This window comes from Vulpes lagopus, chromosome 4, assembly GCF_018345385.1.
Source record: "Vulpes lagopus strain Blue_001 chromosome 4, ASM1834538v1, whole genome shotgun sequence".
NCBI lineage: Eukaryota > Metazoa > Chordata > Mammalia > Carnivora > Canidae > Vulpes > Vulpes lagopus.
The window spans coordinates 87,420,234-87,442,589 of NC_054827.1; the positions used below are offsets into that span (position 1 = coordinate 87,420,234).

Consider the following 22,356-nt stretch of genomic DNA (forward strand, 5'->3'; position numbering starts at 1 on the left):
ATTGGATGATGATCAAAGAGAGGAGGATTACTCACTTTTGCTCTTCGGATTTTATGCTCACCAGACCCAAAGATTTATGCTTTAAACTTCTCTCTTTGAAGCCTTCCATAAAAGGATAGCACAACATTTGAAACATTTTACATATAATTTGGTATTCACAGGATCTGATTCCTTTTGGGAGTTGCAGTTGGTTCAAGGTTGGGCAGTCAGGCTCTTGAAGATACACACTGTTCGTGTTTACATTAAACAGTATGCTGTTTATTATAGAAATCATTGTTATCTTTTTTATATAAATTATAGTTTAGAGACCAGTTTTAAGGATATTTCAATTTTTGCCTTCTTGATTATAAATCTATCCCCAATAGGATGATGAAAATGAACAAGCGTTATCTTATTTGGTTTCTCTTATACCTGTTGTATTCTCTAAATACATTTCTTGAGCTGTGGTAAAGGTAAGAATTAGATTCAAAGTATTTCGATATAACAGGGACACAGGCATCCAGTTGAGCATTAGCACTCCATAAATAATCCCCTTAGGAAATTACATGTTTGTTCTAATACTTTTGCCATTACTCAAATGGCAGCTTTTTGGAATTACCTGTTAAAGTCTATAACAAAAAAAAAGCTAAAACTAGAATTATATTACTTCCTAAATTTCTTGACAACACAGGAACTAAATTGTGGATTAATTTCTCAAACTTGCATGCAATGATTTTTGAGTCTTAAGTAATTTGAACTAGACAAGGGTCTATCAAAATAAGGATGAGTAGCAACCTTGAGAGAAACGTTTGGTCTCCTAAGGTTGATGTATGAGGAAAATTGAGACTATGCTTGAATTGTTAATTACTGTGTTGTATTTTGTTACCATGGAAACCAAAGCCTATAAAAATTAGCAATAGTGTGAGCCTTTATGAAATTTAAAAGGGTCTTAAACATTAATTACTTTGAAATGCTACCTGAGTGTAAGAAAAATTGTTCTACTTCAAAATACATAGAGAAATTAATCATGGTTTTATTTTTATTTCATTGACCCCGTGTAAGACCTTTTTAACTTTGTGTTCAGATTAATTGGACAGACTATGTCCTCAATATAAAAAAAAGAACAGCATACTAATAAAGATTCAATTCCTGATCTACAAGTTACACGTGGTAGTGGCAAGTTTAAAGTAAGAAGGAAAGTTGTAATGACAATTTTAATTTTGACCTTCATCTAAGTCCCCAATGCAGGTCAGAGTATCATGACCTCTCCTTCTAAAGTATCCCAAGAGAGAAATGAAATCAGGTTTACTTACGGGGGTTTGGAGAGGGAAATAGAATTTCATATTTTTATTACCAACTCTAGAAGATGTTATAAGTTGCATCTAGGTTTTTGATTTCTTAATTTGGTTATTCTGTAGCCTTAACTTACTCCCTCTGAGACTAGTGGTAGACTAGTTGCCACTTCCAAAACAATAATAGATACTCTTTGTGGCCCTAACACTTCTAGATTACTATGGGTTCATAAGAATTAGCATTTCATGTACTGTAGTTTTGTTGTTGTTTTTACCGGTCTTAAAGACCTTTGTGAAATTATGTTATTCCTCTCTGCTATACATTAGCTCTTTAGGAATCTTTGGAAATGAAGTTCTAGTAATGTCATTTAGTGGTAATAGTAAATGTTATTATTTATATTGTTGAAAATAAAAAACCTTACATAATCCGAGAGTTTATATTCTAGTAAAAGTTAAAAGTAAGCTCTAAATACTGAGATGTTTATGAGTAAATACTTAAAAGATTCTGTTTTCTTCATGATAAAGTATGCTAATCTTTACTGATTCCACTCACATCCTGTACTCTGCACCTTGGTCTTAGAAAATTATATCTGAACAACCAAGAAGGGACATAGATAAACTTGCTGACACCAAATTCAATGCAGTGGGTCAGAGTAGGTGATAGTCTACAAACAAGTGTTGGGTATTATGTTTCTTTAACCTTCATTTTTATATTACACCTGTAATTGATTTGAGGGCTAGGTTGTGTAAGAGTCAGTTATTCAGACAATGAAAGAAAACCAAGGTAAAAGTGGGCATTGAGACCTATTTTTATTTTATTTGGTTAATGTATATAGTCTTTATACATTCAGTTCGCAGAAAAGTTTCAGGAATTTAAAGAAGCTGCTCGACTAGCAAAGGAGAAATCACAGGAAAAGATGGAACTTACCAGTACACCTTCACAGGTGGGTATTTCATTTCTATTCTTATTCTTGAGCCTTGTTCATTTCAGATGGTGTCCTTTATGTCAGAGTTAAATTTGGGAAAATAATGGCAAAATTAAGGTAATTTCCAAGGTAGACATAGAAATGCACCCTTCAATTAATTTGTACTAGTGGAGAAAGTTTTTTTTTTTTTTTTTTTTTCCCCTCTATGCCAATGTCTGCAAGAATCTGGAGGGAAAAATCAGTTTAGTAATTACAACTTAGATTCTTTCATGTGCACACAACTTAAAAGCAATCATATGTAAGAACATAGATTGGCCTATTTTGTGTTCTGTAATGGCCAGTCACAAGAGGTGACACAGGAGAAACTCAGGGATATAAAAGTTCTTATACTCACAAGTCCTAGAAATAGGACACATCTGAGGGGCACATAGAGAAGCCTCAGGGTAGTCAAGAGGCAGAAAGCAAGAGCATGGGAAAAGCAGAGGCTAGAGCTATATTGAAGTTTCCTTGGGAATTGCAGATCAGGTTAGACAATTTAGGATTTGGCTCACTGAATAATTTCTGTAGGCTCTAAACTTAAGGGGTTAGTCCCTTATTGCCTGGTATCTAGTCCTGGGATAATTAAGGCAGAAGAATTGCATCCTGGGGTGTGTGGGCCAGATGAAGGAGGTACAGCTCTGAATTGGTTAGTTTGCACATCAAAGGCATACCCCCACCTCACCCACCTTGCTCTAAGAATTGGCTAGCCAGAAAGGGTTTTTTGGAGACATCAAAGTGTCAAATTTATAGAAAATTTAAAAAATAATACAGTCTTTTACTTGATTTTAAGTGTACTTAAATCTGACAGTTGCGACGGACATCTTTCTTTACACTTAGTGCTGAGACCCAAAGACTATAGGATTTATACAGGTATTGCTTTTTCCTTTAACAGTTTAACCTGTGACTTGACCATCATAATCTTTCTTTAGTTGGAAATTAATTTAGATCTCCAAGTAAAGTTCATTAAATACTTATATTTCAGTACTTTTACAAAGGGTTTAATGTACATTGTGTGATTTAGCTTTTCTAAAAATAATGTTTATTTCAATCTTAAGGGTAGGGCTCAGCTTTGTGCTGAGTTCTTTATAGCATTTGAAGTGTACTCAAGGCTTATGTGAAAAGGAAGAATCAGATGTTACAAATGTTTCCCTGGAATAATGTCAACATAAGAGCAGATTTACCTAAAACTTTCTCGAGGAAGTGAATAGAAATTGCCTGGGAATTTAGTGACTAGCCATTTTTGAACATTGTTTGCTCTTTACTTTCTTCCTCACCCCAGACACCCAACTCTATTTGGTAAACCCTGCTGGTATAAAATGTTTGGGTGGGGTTTTTGTTTGTTTGTTTGTTTTTAATAGGAAAGGAGAGCTCTGTTAAGTATGCTTAAAGCGTGTGTTGCCTCATAGACCAAAGGTGCACTCTGGATTGAAGCCAAGGCTCCATTACACCTCCTCCACATTTGCAGTGGTCTGGAATAACATGAATGATCATTTTGAAACTTACCTTGACTCTGTCTTCCTTAAGTGCTATGGTAGCGTAGTGATGCTTTTTGTACAAACCTATTTAAAATTTAGTACCAGTGTGTGTTGAGAGCTCCAGCTCTTCAGGTGATTGATTCTAGCATTGTAAGAGGACATTGTAGCACATGCAGTAGAGAATATGCAAAGGACTCCAATAAAATTATAATGGATTACACTTGTCCATTGTACTTAGTTCCTGTTTCTCTGACTGTAACTTGTTTTTGTTTAATTGACCATGAACAAGTTGCTGGTGAGATACCTGCTCCTCTTCGGTGGATGGGATGTCTTTAAGCCTTGACTTTCATCAAAGGAATAAAAGGAATATATCCAAGATGTTTATATATGGAAAATACTGTGAAACATAAATAAAAGATATTCTAAGTTCATCAGTATTTGAGAGCCAAAGTATACAGACCCTAAGTTATCTTTTCAAAACATTTGAAGTCTGAGTGCTAATTTAATGTACAAAAGCCAGAGTAATACTTAAAAAAAAATTATTTTCATTTCTGTTTCCTCCTCCCCTCTCGTGGCAGTCCCTTATAGATATCATTAATATATCTGTTTGAAATGTATGACTGCTGGCCATTCTGAGTCTACTCAGCTAGAGAGCAGAACTTGATTCTCCCTGGTTTAACCCAATCTGCTAAATTAACCCTCTGCCTGAAGTATAGAATATTACTCAGGAATTCAGCAAGGGGATCAAGAGGTTAAATAGAATAATTGATAGTAGTAGGCATTTAGTCAGTCATAGATTTTATAGATTTTATCTTTATTTAGGAGAGATAACAGATTGGTTAAGAGTATGGGTTTTCAAATCAGACAAACTTAGATATATATTATCTTTTGCCGCTATATGATCTCAGGCAATGACTTAACCCAATTCTGTTTATACATCTGTAGCATGGGATTCAAATTGCTTAAGTTCTAGGATTGTTGGAGGGAATAAGAATGATAATGGTGATGTCATATGATAATGGCATTAGTATAGACTTTAGAGCCTGGCTTTGAATCTGGGCTCTAAACCCTTACTAGTTTTTTTGTTTTTAGGGTTGTTTTTTTTTTTTTGGCAAGTTACTGTTTTTTTTAATTTATAAAATGAGAATAAGAACAGTATCTCCTGAGGGATCCCTGGGTGGCGCAGCGGTTTAGCGCCTGCCTTTGGTCCAGGGCGCGATCCTGGAGACCCAGGATCGAATCCCACATCGGGCTCCCGGTGCATGGAGCCTGCTTTTCCCTCTGCCTATGTCTCTGCCTCTCTCTCTCTCTCTCTGTGTGTGTAACTATCATAAAAAAAAAAAAAAAGTATCTCCTGAAACTGATATAACACTGTATGTTAACTACACTAGAAGTAAAATTAAAAACTTAATGTGAGAATTAAATGAGGATGACAAAGTGCTTAGCATAGAGTAAATTTGTAAATGTTAACAGCTGTTATTGGTGTTGTAATGGTGAAGGTGATGATATAAAGCCTTGACATAGTATCTGGCACATAAGTGTTCCTTAGAAAGATACAGGTGCCTTAATTGAATAAAACTGCATCAGTACTCTGGAAAACTTGTTAAAACACAAAATATTGAGTTCTGTTCCTGGCATTTCTGATTTAGTAGGGCTGAAATGGGGTCTAAAACTTTGCAGGGTTCCGGGAGATGGATGATGCTGTTGATCTAGGGGTAACACTTTGAGAAGTAGTGCTGTAGAAAAACTGTTCGATATCTCTAAAGGCATGTGATGAAGAGAGTCTGGCATTTAAAGCCTAGTTAGCCACTTCCCCATTCTTAAGCTCTTGATCTAAGTTTTTACTCTTGATAAAATGTGTGGTCATATCAGATAGTCTGTTGTCTTGATGGAGATAACATCTCTAGGAATAAGTTGAATCATGTATTGTTCTTTTGTTTCATGTCCTTCTTTAAATATTAGACATTAATTTAGAACTTTTTCTCTATTGGATTTTATGTTCTGTTTCCATGGGAATCTTTTATTTTTATTTTTATTTTTTTAAAGATTTTATTTATTCATTCATGAGTACACACAGAGAGGGAGAGAGAGGTGGGGGGGCAGAGACACAGGCAGAGGGGAAGCAGGCTCCACGGAGGGAGCCCGATGTGGGACTTGATCCCGGGTCTCCAGGATCACGCCCTGGGCCAAAGGCAGGCACCAAACCACTGAGCTACCCAGGGATCCCCATGGGAATCTTTTAGTCAGTTTGACATAGAATCAAAAGTGATGACTGGCTTTAAATCTGAAATTTCTGGGATGCCTGCGTAGCTCAGGGGTTGAGCATTTGCCTTCAGCTGAGAACGTGGTCCTATAGTCCCAGGATAAAATCTGGCACAGGCTTCCCATGGGAAGCCTGCTTCTCCCTCTTCCTGTGTCTCTGCCTCTCTCTCTGTCTCTCATAAATGAATAAATAATATCTTTTTTTTTTAATTTGAAATTTCTTATGCAGTGCACAGTAAAAGAATACTGTATTTGAATTGGCTTGTTAAGTGCTTTCCTCAGAATACACATTGAAGAAAAAAGGGCTCTATGATTTTTTTTTTAATGTACAGAACCCAGAGTAATAGTTAAAAAAATATATATTTATTTTCATTTCTATTTCTTCCTATTCCTCTTTTGTGGCAGTCCCTTATAAATGTCATTAATATTTCTGTTTTAGTTTAAAATATATAGAGTTTAGAAGAAAAATATGTGTGAGCTGTCATTTGACTAAGACTTTAATTTTTTTAAAGATTTCATTTATTCATGAGAGACAGAGGCATAGGCAGAGAAAGAAGCAGGCTCCCTGCAGGGTCATGATGTGGGACTCAATCCCAGGACTCCAGGATCACGCCCTGAGTGGAAGGCAGAGGCTCAACAGCTGAGCCATCCAGGCATCCCTGACTAAGACTTTTAAATTGAGTGAAGTATTTACTCCTTTAATTGTTTTAGTCAAATACAAGTTGCAGGGTTTTTTTTTCCCCCATATAAATTGTCAGGTTGTAAAGCATTGGGATATATTGTAGCTTTCTTGATCTATATTTAGACTAGCTTTTATCTCAAGATTTTATTTTTTAAATTTATTTTTTAAAGATTTTTATTTATTCATGAGAGACACAGAGAGAGGTAGAGACATGGAGGGAGAAGCAGGCTCCCTGCAAGGAGCCTGATGTGGGATTGACCCTGGGATCACGCCCTCAGCTGAAGGCAGACACTCAACCACTGAGCCACTCAGGCATCCCTTTCTCAAGATTTTTAAAAATTCACTTTATAGAAAAAGTAGAATATATATGTGTGTGTGTCTGTATTTGAAGAACAAGTTTCTTTAAGGTTTGTTATAAATACCAAATTTTTTTAATGTTCAAATTAAAAACAAATTATATTTACTCAAATTATGTACTGGTTTATTTTAACTGATTATTAGTATCTCTTTGACTAGCTGTTTGATCTTCTACAAATGAGTTGACTTGCCTGGGTAGTAGTTCTTAAATCTATAGGGTCAGAGGTTTGAGGTATATGATCTCTTTGGGCATTCCAAATGTAATAAGTCTCAAATGTTTTAGATTTTCTCTAATAAGAGTGTCACTTGTTAAAAATGGATTTTTTTTGAAAGGTGGTCTATATTAGCCAAGTGTTAGTACCTTGAACTATATTAGTTATATATCTAACCCACAAATATACCATTAGAATTAGTTGAATGCCTATAAATTAATATGATACTTTCGTAGTATCACATAACAAATGTGGTTTTACTGAACCAGATACCTCATACAGTTTTTACAATCTCAGGAAAGGTTCACTAGACTTCTCTGGATATTATTGTTTGCTGTTCAAAGGAAGGACAGTGGACTTTAGAGTCTCTGATCCTGTTACTTGTCTTAGTGGTGTATTTACTCATTCCTTTATTGGGTTTGCCTACTAGGTATTGGCAGTGAGAATAGAGAGATGAGGGGGATAGACATTATTGATGGTGAAATTGAGCTTGGAGGAAATACAGGAGCTAGAGGATTGGTGAGGGATGCTAGTAAAGGAGGAGCTAGATGTTTTTGAGACTTCTGTTGTTGATTTGTAGCATGAACTTCAGAAGAGGATTTCCATTTCAGGTACTGAATACGGCATTAGGGAGATACGGCCTGTGGATAGTTAGAAATTTTGAATTGGAGCTAAGTCTCAGGAGTCATCAACAAATGAGTAGTACTTAAAGCTGTAGGAGAGAATAATATCATCCAGAAAGAAAATAGAAGGGAAGATAGGATCAGAAATTGTCACTTGAAGATTGTCACTTAAATTTGAGGGACATATAGGGAAAGACACTGAAAAGTGATAGGAAATGAGCAGCAGAAGATGTTAGCACAGAAGTCAAGAGAAGAGCATTTTAAGTTGGAGGCAATGATTTGGCAGTGTCAGAAGGGGCTTCCAGTAGGATGAGACTTAAGAGGACTTTAAATCTGGGTGTCTGGGTGGCTCAGCCTGTTAAGCGTCTGCCTTTGGCTCAAGTCCTGATCCAGGGTCCTACTCTGCAGGGAGCCTGCTTCTCTGTCTGTCCCTGCCTCCATCTCTATCTCTTTGCTCATGAATTAATAAAAAAAAATAATAACAATAAAAGAGGACTTTAAGCCTAACAAACCAGAGTTCACTGGTAATTTACAGGTGGACTGTTGGTATAGAAGGGCCATGTGAAGTAGTTACTTTTTTTTTTTTTAAGATTTATTTGAGAGAGAAAGCACACGTACATGGACACACACACACACAAGTAGGAAGAGCAGGAGCAGGACAGGGAGAAGAAGCAGGATCGCCGCTGAGCAGGACCCTGGAATCTTGACCTGAGCTGAAGGCAGACACATAACCAACTGAGCCACCACGCCCCCAATGTGAAGTAGTTTCTAGAATGAAAGGAAGTAGAGTTAGTGACTTTGGGCTATTCTTATGGCAGAAGTGTTTGGTAGTGGGAATAGGGTCACAAATATTATTTTCTTTTGTAGGAGGAGAATAAGAGTTTAACATAATCTCAGGAAGATGTGACGCTGAGGATTTTTTTTTTTTTGTAGAATGTATGTATGGGAGTGATTTGCATATGTTTTTAAATGTAAGGGATGAGTAAAGGAGACAGAAAAATAGAAGGAAGGGGATCATTGATGGAGCATTGTGCAGCAGAGGGTAATATTGTGAGGGAGGAGGATGGAAACAAATGAGCTACTTCTTCATCTGAGACAGGAGGGAAGGATAAAAATAGATTCAGATACAGATAGGAGGAAGACTGAGGAAGTCCATGCCAGGTTATTTTCGCTGGAAGGAGGAGTTAGGTCATTCACTGAGAGAGAAGGCTGAACACAGGTTTGGAACAGCTGTTAGGTAAGGTAAAAAAAGAAGAGTCAAGTGGGAGTATAAGTAAAATTAAAGATTACTCAGCACTTAAAGAGCATAATTGAAGTCAGGGCTCAGAATTATTTTCATGACACTAACAAACCTATTTAATAGCATTTTCTCTCATTGTACTTGGTTAGCTTGGGCACACAAGAATGAGGAATGATGGTTTAGTTGATAGAAATTGTAAATTGGCAAGATAGTTGTTGTGGAAGGAAGCCTCTAAATGCTAGTGAGAATATAATGAAGGTGATTGGCTTTCTGGTATAGGCTGACCATGGAGGGGAATAAAGCTAGATTGCATCTGACAAAGTCAAATAATGGCAGAGGGCCGATAGATACCAGGTTGAAGAGCAAGTGAGAAGAGTGTGGGTTAGGTTGAGAGGATAGGAGGGTGTACAGTGCCTCTTACCTGTTAGAATTAAAACTAGTAGTTGATGAGTTAATCAAAAAAATTGGATGGGATTTCTGGGTGGCTCAGTGGTTGAGCATCTGCCTTTGGTTCAGGTTATGATTTTAGGGTCCTGGGATCGAGTCCCACATTGGGCTCCCTGCTCAGTGGGGAGCCTGCTTCTCCCTCTGCCTGTGTCTCTGCCTCTCTCTGTGTCTCTCATGAATAAATAAATTTTTTTTTTAAAGGTTGGTTAATGGGGCACCTGGGTGGCTCAGTCAGTTAAGCACCATACTTTCAGCCCAGGTCACAATCTCAGAGGTCCTGGGATAGAGCCCCATATCTGGCTCCCTGCTCAGCAGGGAGTCTGCTTCTCCCTCTCCCTCTGTCTGCCACTCCCCCAGCTTGTGCTTTTTGTCTCTGTTAAATAAATAAAATCTTAAAAAAAAAAAAAAGTCGGTTACTGTGAAGAAGCATTGAAAGATCTTTAAGTTTATAAATTAAAGTTCAATAATACTATGTTTTAGGGATTCACCAATATTTTTATTTAAAGCTGAATATGAATTTTTGAATATGAATCTGTTGATTGGAATTCCATGTTATCTTTTGTACATAAATCATACTTAAATTTAGTTGTCTGCAATTTCCTGTTTTTCTTTTAAGTAGAGCTAACCCTTGTCACTTGGAAAAAAATCTGAGTGTGATAGTAGATTTTCCTGTCATTTTCTGTTACTGTAGATTTTATTTTACTTTTTAGTTTCTAAGAGTATGTTTTGGTTTTTATCAAAATAACCACTCTAGCTTTGGATTTAGATTTTATTAGCTTGCGTAATATTTAATTCAGCTGTATAATAATATAAATGCAATTCGCATATGCTTGGGACAGATAGAGCTGATTCTTGGTAAGCATTTAATGTAACTAGTAGGTACAAAAATATACAGAAGAGAGATTAACCCACTAGCACTGTGATCCGTCAGCCATTACACTTTTACATGGGGAAAGAGCAGCATGAGTTAGTTTACAAAGAATTTCTATGGTTGTCAGAAAGTAGGATTTCAGAAGTGGTGACCAGGTATGGAGAATGGTTTATGACAGTAGTAGGCATATGATCTCAGCCTCATCTTCCTTAATGTATCCTTTTGTTCTTCTGTGTCTCTTCCCTGGCATTTCTTTCTGTATCTACAGCCATGGGAACTCAAAATTATAAGGTCCTTCCTGTTTGAGCTTCTGCCCAGAAAACAGTGTTTTCATCTTCATTTAAATAGAAAAGACTGAAATAGGATAAGTCTTCTTTGAATGTTTATCAAATGATAAAGAGAAGGAGCTCTGTTTTCCTTAAGTCAGAAAGGTTGGAACTGTAACAGGAATGTTAATTTTAGTCTTTACTGGAATTAAATGGAAGGTGTTGGTGGTATTTGGTCTAGAGAAGGGCAATGCTGCCCCGTCCTTCCTGCCCACTGTCCTACTACAGCATAGACACCAGAGGGGAGGTTAGTGGTACCACCCTGAAGGCCTGGAGAGGCCTGGGTCATTTCTTTTTCATGTGATTCAGAATATTTCCTACTGTGGGTTTTTTGTTGGTTTATTTTTGGCTTTCCTACAACCTCATAAATGAGTGGAGAGAAAGAATTCTTTTTTTCTCTAAAGATTTTATTTATTTTATTTGAGAGAGAGAGAGAGCACAAGCATGAGTGGGGCGAGAGGCAGAGGGAGGGAGGGAGCAGACTCCCCACTGAGCAGAGAGCCCAGTGTGGGGCTTAATCCCCAGATGACTGGAATATGACCTGAGCCCAATGCAGGCAACATTTAACGGACTGAACCTCCCAGGTGCCCCAGAGAGAGAAAATTCTTAAGAAGCAGTTCCTAAGTCTTAGATCTGTGCTTATATTTTATGTTTCACACTTTTCATCTTTCTTATCAACTTTGGTATACATATACACATACACAGCCATGTGTCAAAAAGATATGTTTGATAATTTTTACCTTAAAATGGCTACTAGCCATATTAGCTTAAGAATGTCTTTTTTTTAAAAGATTTTATTTATTTATTCATGAGAGACAGAGAGAGGGGCAGAGAGAGGCAGAGACACAGGAGAAGCAGGCTCCGTACAAGAAGTCTTATGTGGGACTAGATCCTGGGACTCTGGGATCACGCCCTGAGGCAAAGGCAGCCGCTCAACCACTGAGCCACCCAGGCGTCCCAAGAATGTCTTTCTAAAGACAGCCTATCCTTTTTTTTCCTTTCAAAAGTGTATAGTCTAGTATATCTCCAAGTTTTTAATTTTAATGTTTGAATTGAAGATATAAAATGTTGGCTTGATATAAGGTATGTTTTTTTATAGGAATAACGTAACTTGAATGTTTAAGAAATTACTCAAAATTTAGTATAAAAAAGAACTAGATGTTTGGAATACATTAAATAAAATAATTTCACTGTGTTATTTTTAATACAGATAAAATTCCCAGAAGGTTTCACAGATTACTTTTGACTACCTGTTGGGTAGTTAGAAAGTCAAAGGAGTTTGATTTTCCCTTTATGCTCTAATGTACTGTTGTAACTCTTATGAGCAAATACTGATTTTATTAATTTTTAGCCTGCTTTATTTAAAAAAAGTGCTCTGGCTTTTTGTTTTCATTTTATTTTATTTTATTTTATTTTATTTTTTCATTTTAGATATAATGTCTTGGGTAACTGAGCATGCCTTTCATTAAATATAGCTAATATTCAAGCATTCTGATGGAAAGTTTGTTGAGTTGAGGTACTTGGGATTGTTGGAACCTCTATCTCTTTCTTCCTGTCCTTTTTGTCCTTCCTAGCCTGCCTCTGAAATGGTCTTTCTGCTTCAATAGCATCGACATTCTTGGCCTCCCCCAGCCCCATGTACCAAAACCCTCATTTCCCCCCAGAAGGCAGTGAGCACCAGAAATCAAACTACTATTTCTCTTTCCTCTCTCTTTTAATCCTAATCTACTTTTGTCCCTCACACTCTTTTCAATCAATTCTAGCAAATCTCCAAGTGAATCCTTAGTTGTTAACCCTTTCAGTTTAACACGGTAATTTGTTTCTGTTCTCATTTCCAGTGAATCAACTTACTGTTCAACTGACTGGACAGCGCACCTTCATTATTTTAGTTCGGTTTGGCCTTCTGGAAGAGAAATAGTCTTGATTTATTTCTTCATGCTTCTTGAACTTTTTCGCTAATTGATATGATCCATAATTGACCTAGAAGTAGTCACTTGGGATATCGTTCCCATTTTATGTTGTCACATTATACAATAAACCTTATTCATGCATTGACTGTCAGTTACTTGAAACAAAGAGGATTTAGGAGAAAGATTTTAAAAGAATGAAATTAAAGGTCAAAATAGAGGTTTCAATTAATAATTGAAAAATGGTTAAGTGATAAGGTGGAATCAAGCCTTTTGGGGATCCCTGGGTGGCTCAGCGGTTTAGCGCCTGCCTTTGGCCCAGGGTGCGATCCTGGAGTCCTGGGATCGAGTCCCACGTCGGGCTCCCGGCATGGAGCCTGCTTCTCCCTCCTCCTGTGTCTCTGCCTCTCTCTCTCTCTCTTTCTCTCTCTGTATATCATAAATAAATAAATAAATCTTTAAAAAATAAAAATAAAAAAGAAAGTAGCCTTTTGACCTTTAATAGCTTATATAATTTATAGCATTATGGTAGAATTTGTTAAAATACTTAAATGTGAAATAAAATACATTCAATCTAAAGCCAGAAGCTCCCGAAAGAAAGTTAGTTACTCACCACATTAATATTTTCTATATTTCTTCCTAGGATTTCTCCATGTGAAGTATTTTTATTTAACATATATAAATTATCATAATCTAAGATATCTCCTTGTATACTTATATTTTTCTAATTATAAGCATTTTCCTGTATTACACACATTTTTCTTCTTGGTTGGGTTTTCTTTTAAGTAAGCTCTGCCCCTCGTGGGGCTCAAACTCACACCTGGAGATCAAGAGTCGCGTGCTCTACCAGCTGAGCCAGCTATGTACCCCTCTTGTTTTTATTTGAAGAAATCCCATATTTTTTTAGCTTATGACCATACCTACCCGCTCTCCTATTGGACACTGATGCTTTCATTTTCTTCCTTAGCATAGCCTAATATTTCAGTCGTGAAGTTTTAGTGCCCAGAGATCACAAGGGGTCCACAAAGCTATACTTAAAATGATCTGGTACTAGGACCTCTCCTGGTTAACAGATTTATCCAATGACCCCTCAATTCTGATCTCTAATAATACCAAACTTAGAAAATCTTTAAGATGGCAGTCACAATAATAAGTGTCAGCTTGAGCTTCATTTTAAATTCTACTTACTTTCCAGAGGAACGAATTAAATTTACCTTGATAGACAAAACTTAATTTAAAGTAGAAATAAGAAAAATTTTGTGAAGAAGAATAATTCCATTGTTCAGGCAAACTGAAATACACTCACTCTATATGTGTAGCAGAGGGATTTCTGGCTGCTTTTGTAGATAACTATGGAATTGAAAAGTAGGGCAGATAAAAAAAAATTAAAACTTGTTGAAGATTCCATTCTTCCCTTTGCCTTCCTACCTTCCCAAGGAAAATGACATTTTCTTGCATTTTTGTGCTGTCTTCTTTTTCATAATTAGTTCTCTGAACATCTTTTATTCTAACCAATTACTTGTTTATATAAACCCAGAAGTTCTTTAGTTCTTTGAAACTACATTTCTAAGTTATATTGTTTTCTTATGAGTTGCTCTGCTTTTAAAAATTATTTCTCCTTTAAATTTTATTTTTTACATCTTTGACTCAAATTTCAATGGAAGTATAGTTTGTAAGTAAGCATACGTTGGAGTCACTTTGAACTTTAAGTTAATCTTGTATATTTTAATAAAAGTATAACACTTTTATCCCCTACCTCCCTTTTTTTAAAGGAATCAGCAGGCGGAGATCTTCAGTCTCCTTTAACACCAGAAAGTATCAATGGAACAGATGATGAAAGAACACCTGATGTGACACAGAACTCAGAGCCAAGGGCTGAACCAACTCAGAATGCATTGCCATTTTCACATAGGTACAGATTCAATTCAACCATCATGATTAAGTAAAATGTGTAAATATGGAAACTTACTGGTTTCAGATAAATTTTGAAAAGTTATAACCCTAAGTGAAAACCCAGGTCAATCTTTTTCTTTTCTTTTTTTAAACTATTACTTTTAACCTCAGAAAGGTTTTTAAATAGTTTATAGATGCCTATATGGACTGGAATGAACATTTCCTTTATGTAGAAAAAGAACTACTGAGTTAATTGCAGTACAAATCATTTTTCAGTGAAACACTTTATTATTGTAAATCTTTTCTACTTATTTTTTTAACACAGCCCCTAAAAGGCCACCTTTGTTAACCTGGTTTCATCTATGTTCTTGAGGGTTAAAAATTTTTTTTTGTTTTTTGTTTTGTAAATCTACTTCCTACTCTGAAATTAAGCTTTACTGTGCTCTTAGAGGTGATCTCACCATAGGATTTCACAGAAGGAAAGAAGTTATTGTTGTAACTTCTATTAACGTTTATGTCAGATTGAGATTTTGTACCAACTAACAGGGGATAAATCTTGTAGTTCTGAACTGTAAAAGAATTTGATACTTCAAAAAGATAAAATTTATCTTAAATGTGTTCTAAACCAGTTAATTTGCCATACTGTGGTATTTTTTTTTGGACACAGAGAGGTCTCTGGAAGTGCAGCATTGCAAATAAAAACGAGTATCTATCAGTCATTGTCTTAAAGTTAAATTTTATCTTTCTTTGGAAATTTTTGACCAGGTAGTTTTAATGAAATTAAGAAAATAGTTTTCCTATATTGTGCATCTCTTTTGAGGACCAATTTCTAAAAAAATCAAATTCTTGAACATATTCAGAACAATTGTGAAGTGAGAAATTCCAGACTTTTTTTCATGAGAATTCTAATTTTGATTGAATTTGTTGAATATTAGGGGCAGCACGGAATATACACATTAGAGACTAACACTGAGAGACCTCATGATCAGGCTGAGGAAGAAATTAGTTGTGAGTTTTTTTAAGGAACGTGTGAGGAAAACTTTGTGACTCCAAGACTATTCTAATTTTGTACCTAAAAATGCTAATAATTTGGCATACAATAGTAGACCCATCTTAGAATTATCATGGTTAAAGCATTAATATGTTTTAACTATGGCAGTGTAAGCATATTCTCTTTTCTATTGTTATAAAAATAAACTGAATACATAAAAAATTTATAAGTTCCTCTGAATATCATGTACACATCAATAGGTAAAATATATAGGTTTTTTTTAATATGCAATTACAACTGAAGAGCATTGTGATTAGTATGTAGTTTTTAAAAAATATGAGGGAAGGAAAAATTTTATTCCTATTAAATTTAACATACCCATTTAAAAGATGTAAATGCACTGAACATAATAAATTTGATTTCTTTGACTTACTTAAATGAGCCATGTGCATTGAATATTATAGCATTTGGAAATGAGAACTTTTGTATTTAACATTTGTAAAAACTATTTCTAGTTTACTTTATGCACCTAAAAGTCTCTGAATGTTTGTTGTTTTCCTGATCCTTAGTATTTGGAGTTGTGGACTGGGATTAGTCATCTTCTATTGATCTGCTCTGTACTTGGGAGTCTAATAGGAGTTAGTTATTTTTACTTGAAGGTACAGCTTCTTTGACTACTAGAATCTGTAGATTACTCATGGAGATACTTGAGTTCTGAAAAGAAAATTTAATAGGTCATCTAAAGCTTTTAATTATGTTAAAGGTATTATACAGTCTTACAGTTTTCTTGTTATATCATTTTAAAAATAGCTTACAGTATTTCAGAAGACTTACCTTCTGAACTAGTTTTGATTTCTACCTGAGATGGACGATTGAGTGTTTTATAACCAATGTTAGAATCCCAAAATAATAGGAGAGACCTTAAAGATGGTGTAATCTAGGATCTTCCAAACTTCGGTAGTTTGAAATCAATTTAGGTTATTCTTGGCATTCTAAAAAATTAAACATGAGATAGGAAATATTAGAGTAAAATTCACATTAAGAATAGAAACTTTGCTTCATTCAGTAATGCACAGATTTGTGTAGGTGCCTGATTATAATGTAAGAAACATCAGTTTCAAAGCGTGTGCCTTCAACACATGGGACTAAATCCCAGCGGTTAGGTCAGTTGTCCTAGGTCGCATAGTTCATGAAACTTGAGTAGGATTGCAGCTCACCTTTTGATCCCAATAGGGAATGCCAGTTAGAGTACATTTTAGTTGAACTCCTATCACAAGTACACCGTAGTGTTAGGAAGTTATTATCTTCCTATCCTAAAAGTACTCTGTAGAAATAAGATCAACGTTTCATGAATGAGAAACAGAAGATTAAAATAATTTTTATTTAAATCTGAAACTTGTGTTTAAATTTGATAATTTAAACACTATTTTTTTTTTTTTACAAAGGAAGACAAAAGTATGTTTTTTAAGGCTTATTTAGACAATGTTTGCCTTCTTCCTTAGTACTTACTTCAACAGAAAAGAATGAACAAATATATATATATATATATATTTTGCCAACATTTCTCTGTCCTGGTTGATGCCATTTTACTGTTAAGTAAGGAGCAAAGTCACTAAAATATCTGTGTGTTGTGATTTCATGAAGAAAGGATATGAAGAGCAATGACCTAGTTAGTCAAGTTAGTTAAGAGTTGATGGTAGTAATAGTACTTAGCAAGCCAATTTGTGCTCTTAAAATTCAAACCGTGTACCTAGTTTCATGAATTCATTAATTAACATACCAAAAGGTGGCCTTGATTTTCATTTGGTCCTGAAATTTTGGCAATTGTGATATGGTTGGTTCTTTACTCTTTGTTAGTTTTATGTACTTTTTAAAAATTACTAGCTTTAAAGACATAAGGAAGATTTTTTTTTTGTTATTCTTTAAACTTATACAGATTTTCAAATATATTTGAAAGAGAGAGTACTATGATGAACTCCCATGAACACCCCCCCATCTTCAAGAGTTATGTAAAAATGGCCGGTCTTATTCCTACCCCTGCCCACTCTTCCACTTTTGTATTATTTTAATTTTTTTAAGATATTTATTTATTTATTCATGATAGACACACAGAGAGAAAGAGAGAGAGGCAGACACAGGAAGAGGGAGAAGCAGGCTCCATGCAGGGAGCCCCACGTGGGTCTTGATCCCGGACTCCAGGACCTCGCCCCGGGCCAAAGGCAGGCGCCAAACCGCTGAGCCACCCAGGGATCCCCCACTTTTGTATTATTTTAAAAGCAAATCCCAAACGTAAAATTTCATCCACAATACTTTCATTTTTTATTTTTATTTTTTTAAGATTTTATTTATTCATGATAGACACAGAGAGAGAGAGAGGGACAGAGACACAGACAGAGGGAGAAGCAGGCTCCATGCAGGGAGCCTGACGTGGGACTCGATCCTGGGTCTCCAGGATCACGCCCTGGGCTGAAGGTGGCGCTAAACCACTGAGCCACCTGGGCTGCCCCACAATACGTTTTAAAATTACTTTCGAGCTTTTTAAAAAACTTACTTACTAAGGTAGCACAGCTATTTATATTCTATCTCAGTGTCATTATACGGTCTACTTTGAATTATTTACTCTTTTCTTTGATTTTTAATTATACCGCTGAACTAAATTTTAGAATGTATGGGCTACTCAGTATTCCTTAGTCAAGTGCTATTTATGTCCTTACCTTATGCAAAAACATTCTCATTGAGTAAGTTTCAATAAATTAATACATTTTTAGTGTATTTATATAAATGCTTTTTGAAGTTTAGGAGTGTATAAAAGGGGGAATTAGTGAGTTTGAAAACGTTTACTGATTTCTTTGGGGAGGATCACTTCTCAGCCTTTTGGCTAAGATCGAGTGTGATTTCTTTGGGAGAAATGGCATTATATTTTATCTAAATTGCTATTTTTCTTAAAAATTATTTTTTAACCTAAATGATAAAAATCATTTGAGGACTGAGCAGGTATATATTCCCCACCGAAGTGTTCAGGGTGTCCTTTGAGACCTTATCTTAGATTAGCTATGTACTAAATAAAGCAGATATATACTAATAGAACAGCATAAACAAATGGGGGAAGGTTTTGTTTTCTGTTTCCAGAGACTTACTGTTTGCTTTATAGCATCAGCTGTATGAATTCTGGAATTTACTTGTTCTTAATAAGAAATTCTAGGATATGTTTTTTAAGACTTAAAGCTATCTAATTTCCCTTTGGAAATAGTTAATTTTACACTATCCCAGTGCTGTTAGAATATAATACTAAAAACTAAAACTTTTTATTTTGTTCAGTGTAAATTTATGTTCCCCACATATACAGTAACATATTGATAAATAACTGCTATTATTTTATTTCTGAGGGTCCAGAACTAGTATATATACATTAGTAGTTTGTGAAGCTATTTTTGTACTGATAAATTTTAATAACCGTTTGATTATATTAAGGAAAATAGGCTGTTTTAAGCACTGATTATATTTAAATTCTTTTAATGTTTATATAGTATATTCTTATGGTGCTGCTAGTACTTACACATTTTGGGGGTGCTGCATGTGTCTTCTCTTCTGTTAAAGAGATTTTTCTGCCACTTTGTGTGTTTCCAGCAGATATTCATTAAAGGATGTATGCACAGATGTTACTCTTTAGTATATTGATTTTACTTTAAACCAGCAAACTACAGTTTTACTCAAATTTATGAAATCTGGGTTGGGTTCATTTAATTTTTATTTAATAGCGTAATTTCTTCATTATCAGAGTTTCAGAAAGCTACTGCTTTAAAACTGATCAGGGATATTTGCAGAGTTTGAAAAACTAAATTTTGTTAGAAAACTTATACACCGTTATAGTTACATGTTAAATTTTTTTAAAAAGTGCTTTATTTTGAATCAAATACAGTTTGTACTTACTTGAAAGATGATACAAACAAGAAAAAGATGAATGACTGTTAAGAGCTCTGGGGTACTCTACTTTTCTTAGCTATGCCCTGTGTCTCCCATTTTTATGAATAGTAGGCAAAACTTAAAGGGTCATAGGTAAGAATTAAAATAGAAATAATCTCTCTAGCTAACTTTTGTTTGGATAAAATTTTATCTGTAAACCTGGGATTTGATTTCACAAGAAGTGCTTTATCATTAATATAATTGCAGGTGAAAATTTAAGTTGTAGGATTCCCCTAATAGTTACAACGACTTAAATATTGTTATTCTTCCACCATTGAACTTCAGAAATTAGATTGGGTTTTTTAAAAATTAATTTGAAGCCTGAGACAGATTATGAGAGATTGTAATATAAGAATTTAGAGGTGTCAGAATTTCCTTTACCATAATTTTGAATAGATAGCATTTTATAAGAAGTGCTATAGTAATTTCACAATATATGCAGTTTACATTCTCTGGGAAGTGAAAAGCAGTTTTTACCTTTTAAATAAGATGCAGTAAAAAAATAGAGTATAGTGATTGGGTGTTTACAGTATTATCTTTCTGAATAAGTATACTTAAATTTCCTGTCCTGCATTTTTAAGAATTGATCTTTATTCTTTCCTAATGTCTTCTAAAATATTTTGAAGAAAATGTATAAATTTGCTGAAGCATTTTTTTCAGGTATTACCACTTAATGTAGGATGTATGGAAGAAGAAAAATAACTATTCATATAAAATAAAAACATTAGTAACTCCCCTCCGTTGGGATTGGTCCCTTCCCCTTCTCCCTCTTTGCCTTATCATTGTAATTAATGGGAAAGAATGTTCATCAGTCTGTCCCCATTGATTGTCAGCTTCCATTTTCAAAATGACTAGCTGGAGTTAGACGTGGTCATTCATAATGGAACAGATTGATCCTAGATTATTTATGATCTCTTCCCTGTAGAGGGCTTTTAAAATTCATTTTAACCTTTCATTTTTGATTTTAAAAGACCATAGTGGGGATTCTACTGGGAGGGAGGTGTGTGATATAGATAGTTCTAGGACTTAGAGGAAAATGTTCTTCCTTTTAATTGGATTCCCATCTTTCTTACTAGAGGAGTAAGGGACAAGATCAAGATGTGAACATAAGAGGTCAAACAAGCCACATAAAGGTGTGACATTTGTGGTATGTATGGCAGTAAGGAGTGGTGAGGTCTGTGGTAAAGTAAAATGTGCAAGGTTCATCTGAAGATACTAAAGTTTTTTAAAATAATGCCATACAGAGGGATAGGGACTAGATGACCCATCTGGTTTCTAGTTTAGACTTTCAAAAGGAAACTGATTTACATATGGTTTAGCCCAGGGTAAAGATTTTAAGCATATTTTACTAGCAATATTCGTTGTTGTAATAACCTTATAAACTCTTGGTGGAGGTGTTTGGGATGATATATACATGCAGATGAATCCTGGACATTTCCTCTTTTTTGACGTATTACTCTGACAGGTTTTTTCTCTCAAACACAAAAGTCAAACAATTGTGTCATGGTATGTATAGACCATTCCATGGTCACCGGATGAGGCCTCCTCGGCCTCATCACCTTGTGCTTTTATAGCAGTTACTCCAAATTGCTGGTGGTTTTCCACGTATAATCAAGCAAGCATGCTTTCTCATCTGTAATCTTTGCTTCCTTGTTTTTAGAACATTTTCCCTTCTCTTTGCAGTGGCTGTGTACCCACACTCTGTATTTCCTCCCATCCACCTCTGGCCATAACTGGACCACCAGCTGGTCAACCTCTGTAATATCCTTTAAGCTCTAGCACCACTGCCTCTGTAAACTTACTCTCATGCTCTCAGACTGAAATAAATGTATTGAAAGTAGTCATGTTCCAGGGATTACACCTTCCTTGTAGGGATAAAAAAAAAAATGTAGATGTGACTAACCAATTAAAGTAAATGTATATTTTACTTCTATTTATTTCCATCAGTTTTCCATTTTCCACTGACAGTTTAGCTTGGTCATATGTCCAATGTAGAGAAAATAGTTGATTTTTATGACCCTGGCCTAAATTGAAGTTAAACTTCAATATTAGAACTTTGGAAATACAAGAAACTTTCTATTACATAGTCCATCCACTTCATGTTACAGAAGTACAAGCAAAACAACAACAACAAAACGAAGTACAAGCAAGGCCAGGGAAGAGGTGAGGAGGTATTCAGCAGCAGTATTTGTTAATGGATTGATTAGAACAGAGATCTCCAAAGGCATTGATCATTAGGGTCCTTCCTGATTGAGGCAGTGCTTCTTCCACTAAACTCCAAGAGGGTTTGTTTTCTTTATCATATACTTCAAGATACTTTTCATCCAGATTTTTGTCATTGTTCAACATATATTTACCACTACTTGTTAAACTTCCCTACTAGATTCTTAGCTTATGGAGTGAGTTTTACTGATTTACATTTCTTGGTATACCATTTAGTTTCAAGCTATTTCGATATGTAAGAGATTATGAATAAATTTGTTAAGCAAATAAATATATATGTTTTTGCCATCACTGAGATGACAGAAAGAGGTAAATACATTAGTATATCTTGATCATTAGCGATAATAATATATTACTAGACAGGATCAACAAAAATATCAGTATGAAGAATAGTTTACATTTTTAATTCCAGTAGGGTCCACTTAGCAATTAATATTCCTGTTAGTAATTTTAGTAACTGCTTTCTTGAGATGTAATTCACATACTAAATAATTCACCTATTTAAAGTGTATAATTCAAGGGGACTTTGATATATTTATAGAGCTGTGCAGCCAACACCACAGTCAATTTTATTTTTTTATTTTTTATTATTTTTAAAGATTTTATTTATTCATGAGAGACACACAGAGAGAGAGAGAGAGAGGCAGA

At 35.1% G+C, this 22,356-nt stretch overlaps 1 protein-coding gene across 1 annotated transcript in view; it reads left to right on the top strand.

Moving 5' to 3' along the window:
* The window catches only part of HOMER1 (homer scaffold protein 1), a 126,356-nt gene that overhangs the window by 53,371 nt on the left and 50,629 nt on the right, over positions 1–22,356 (top strand). The window contains exons 4-5 of the mRNA XM_041751782.1: positions 2,123–2,215; positions 14,411–14,550. Of these exons, the coding sequence (XP_041607716.1) occupies positions 2,123–2,215; positions 14,411–14,550 (233 nt within the window). The remainder of the gene's footprint in view (positions 1–2,122; positions 2,216–14,410; positions 14,551–22,356) is intronic.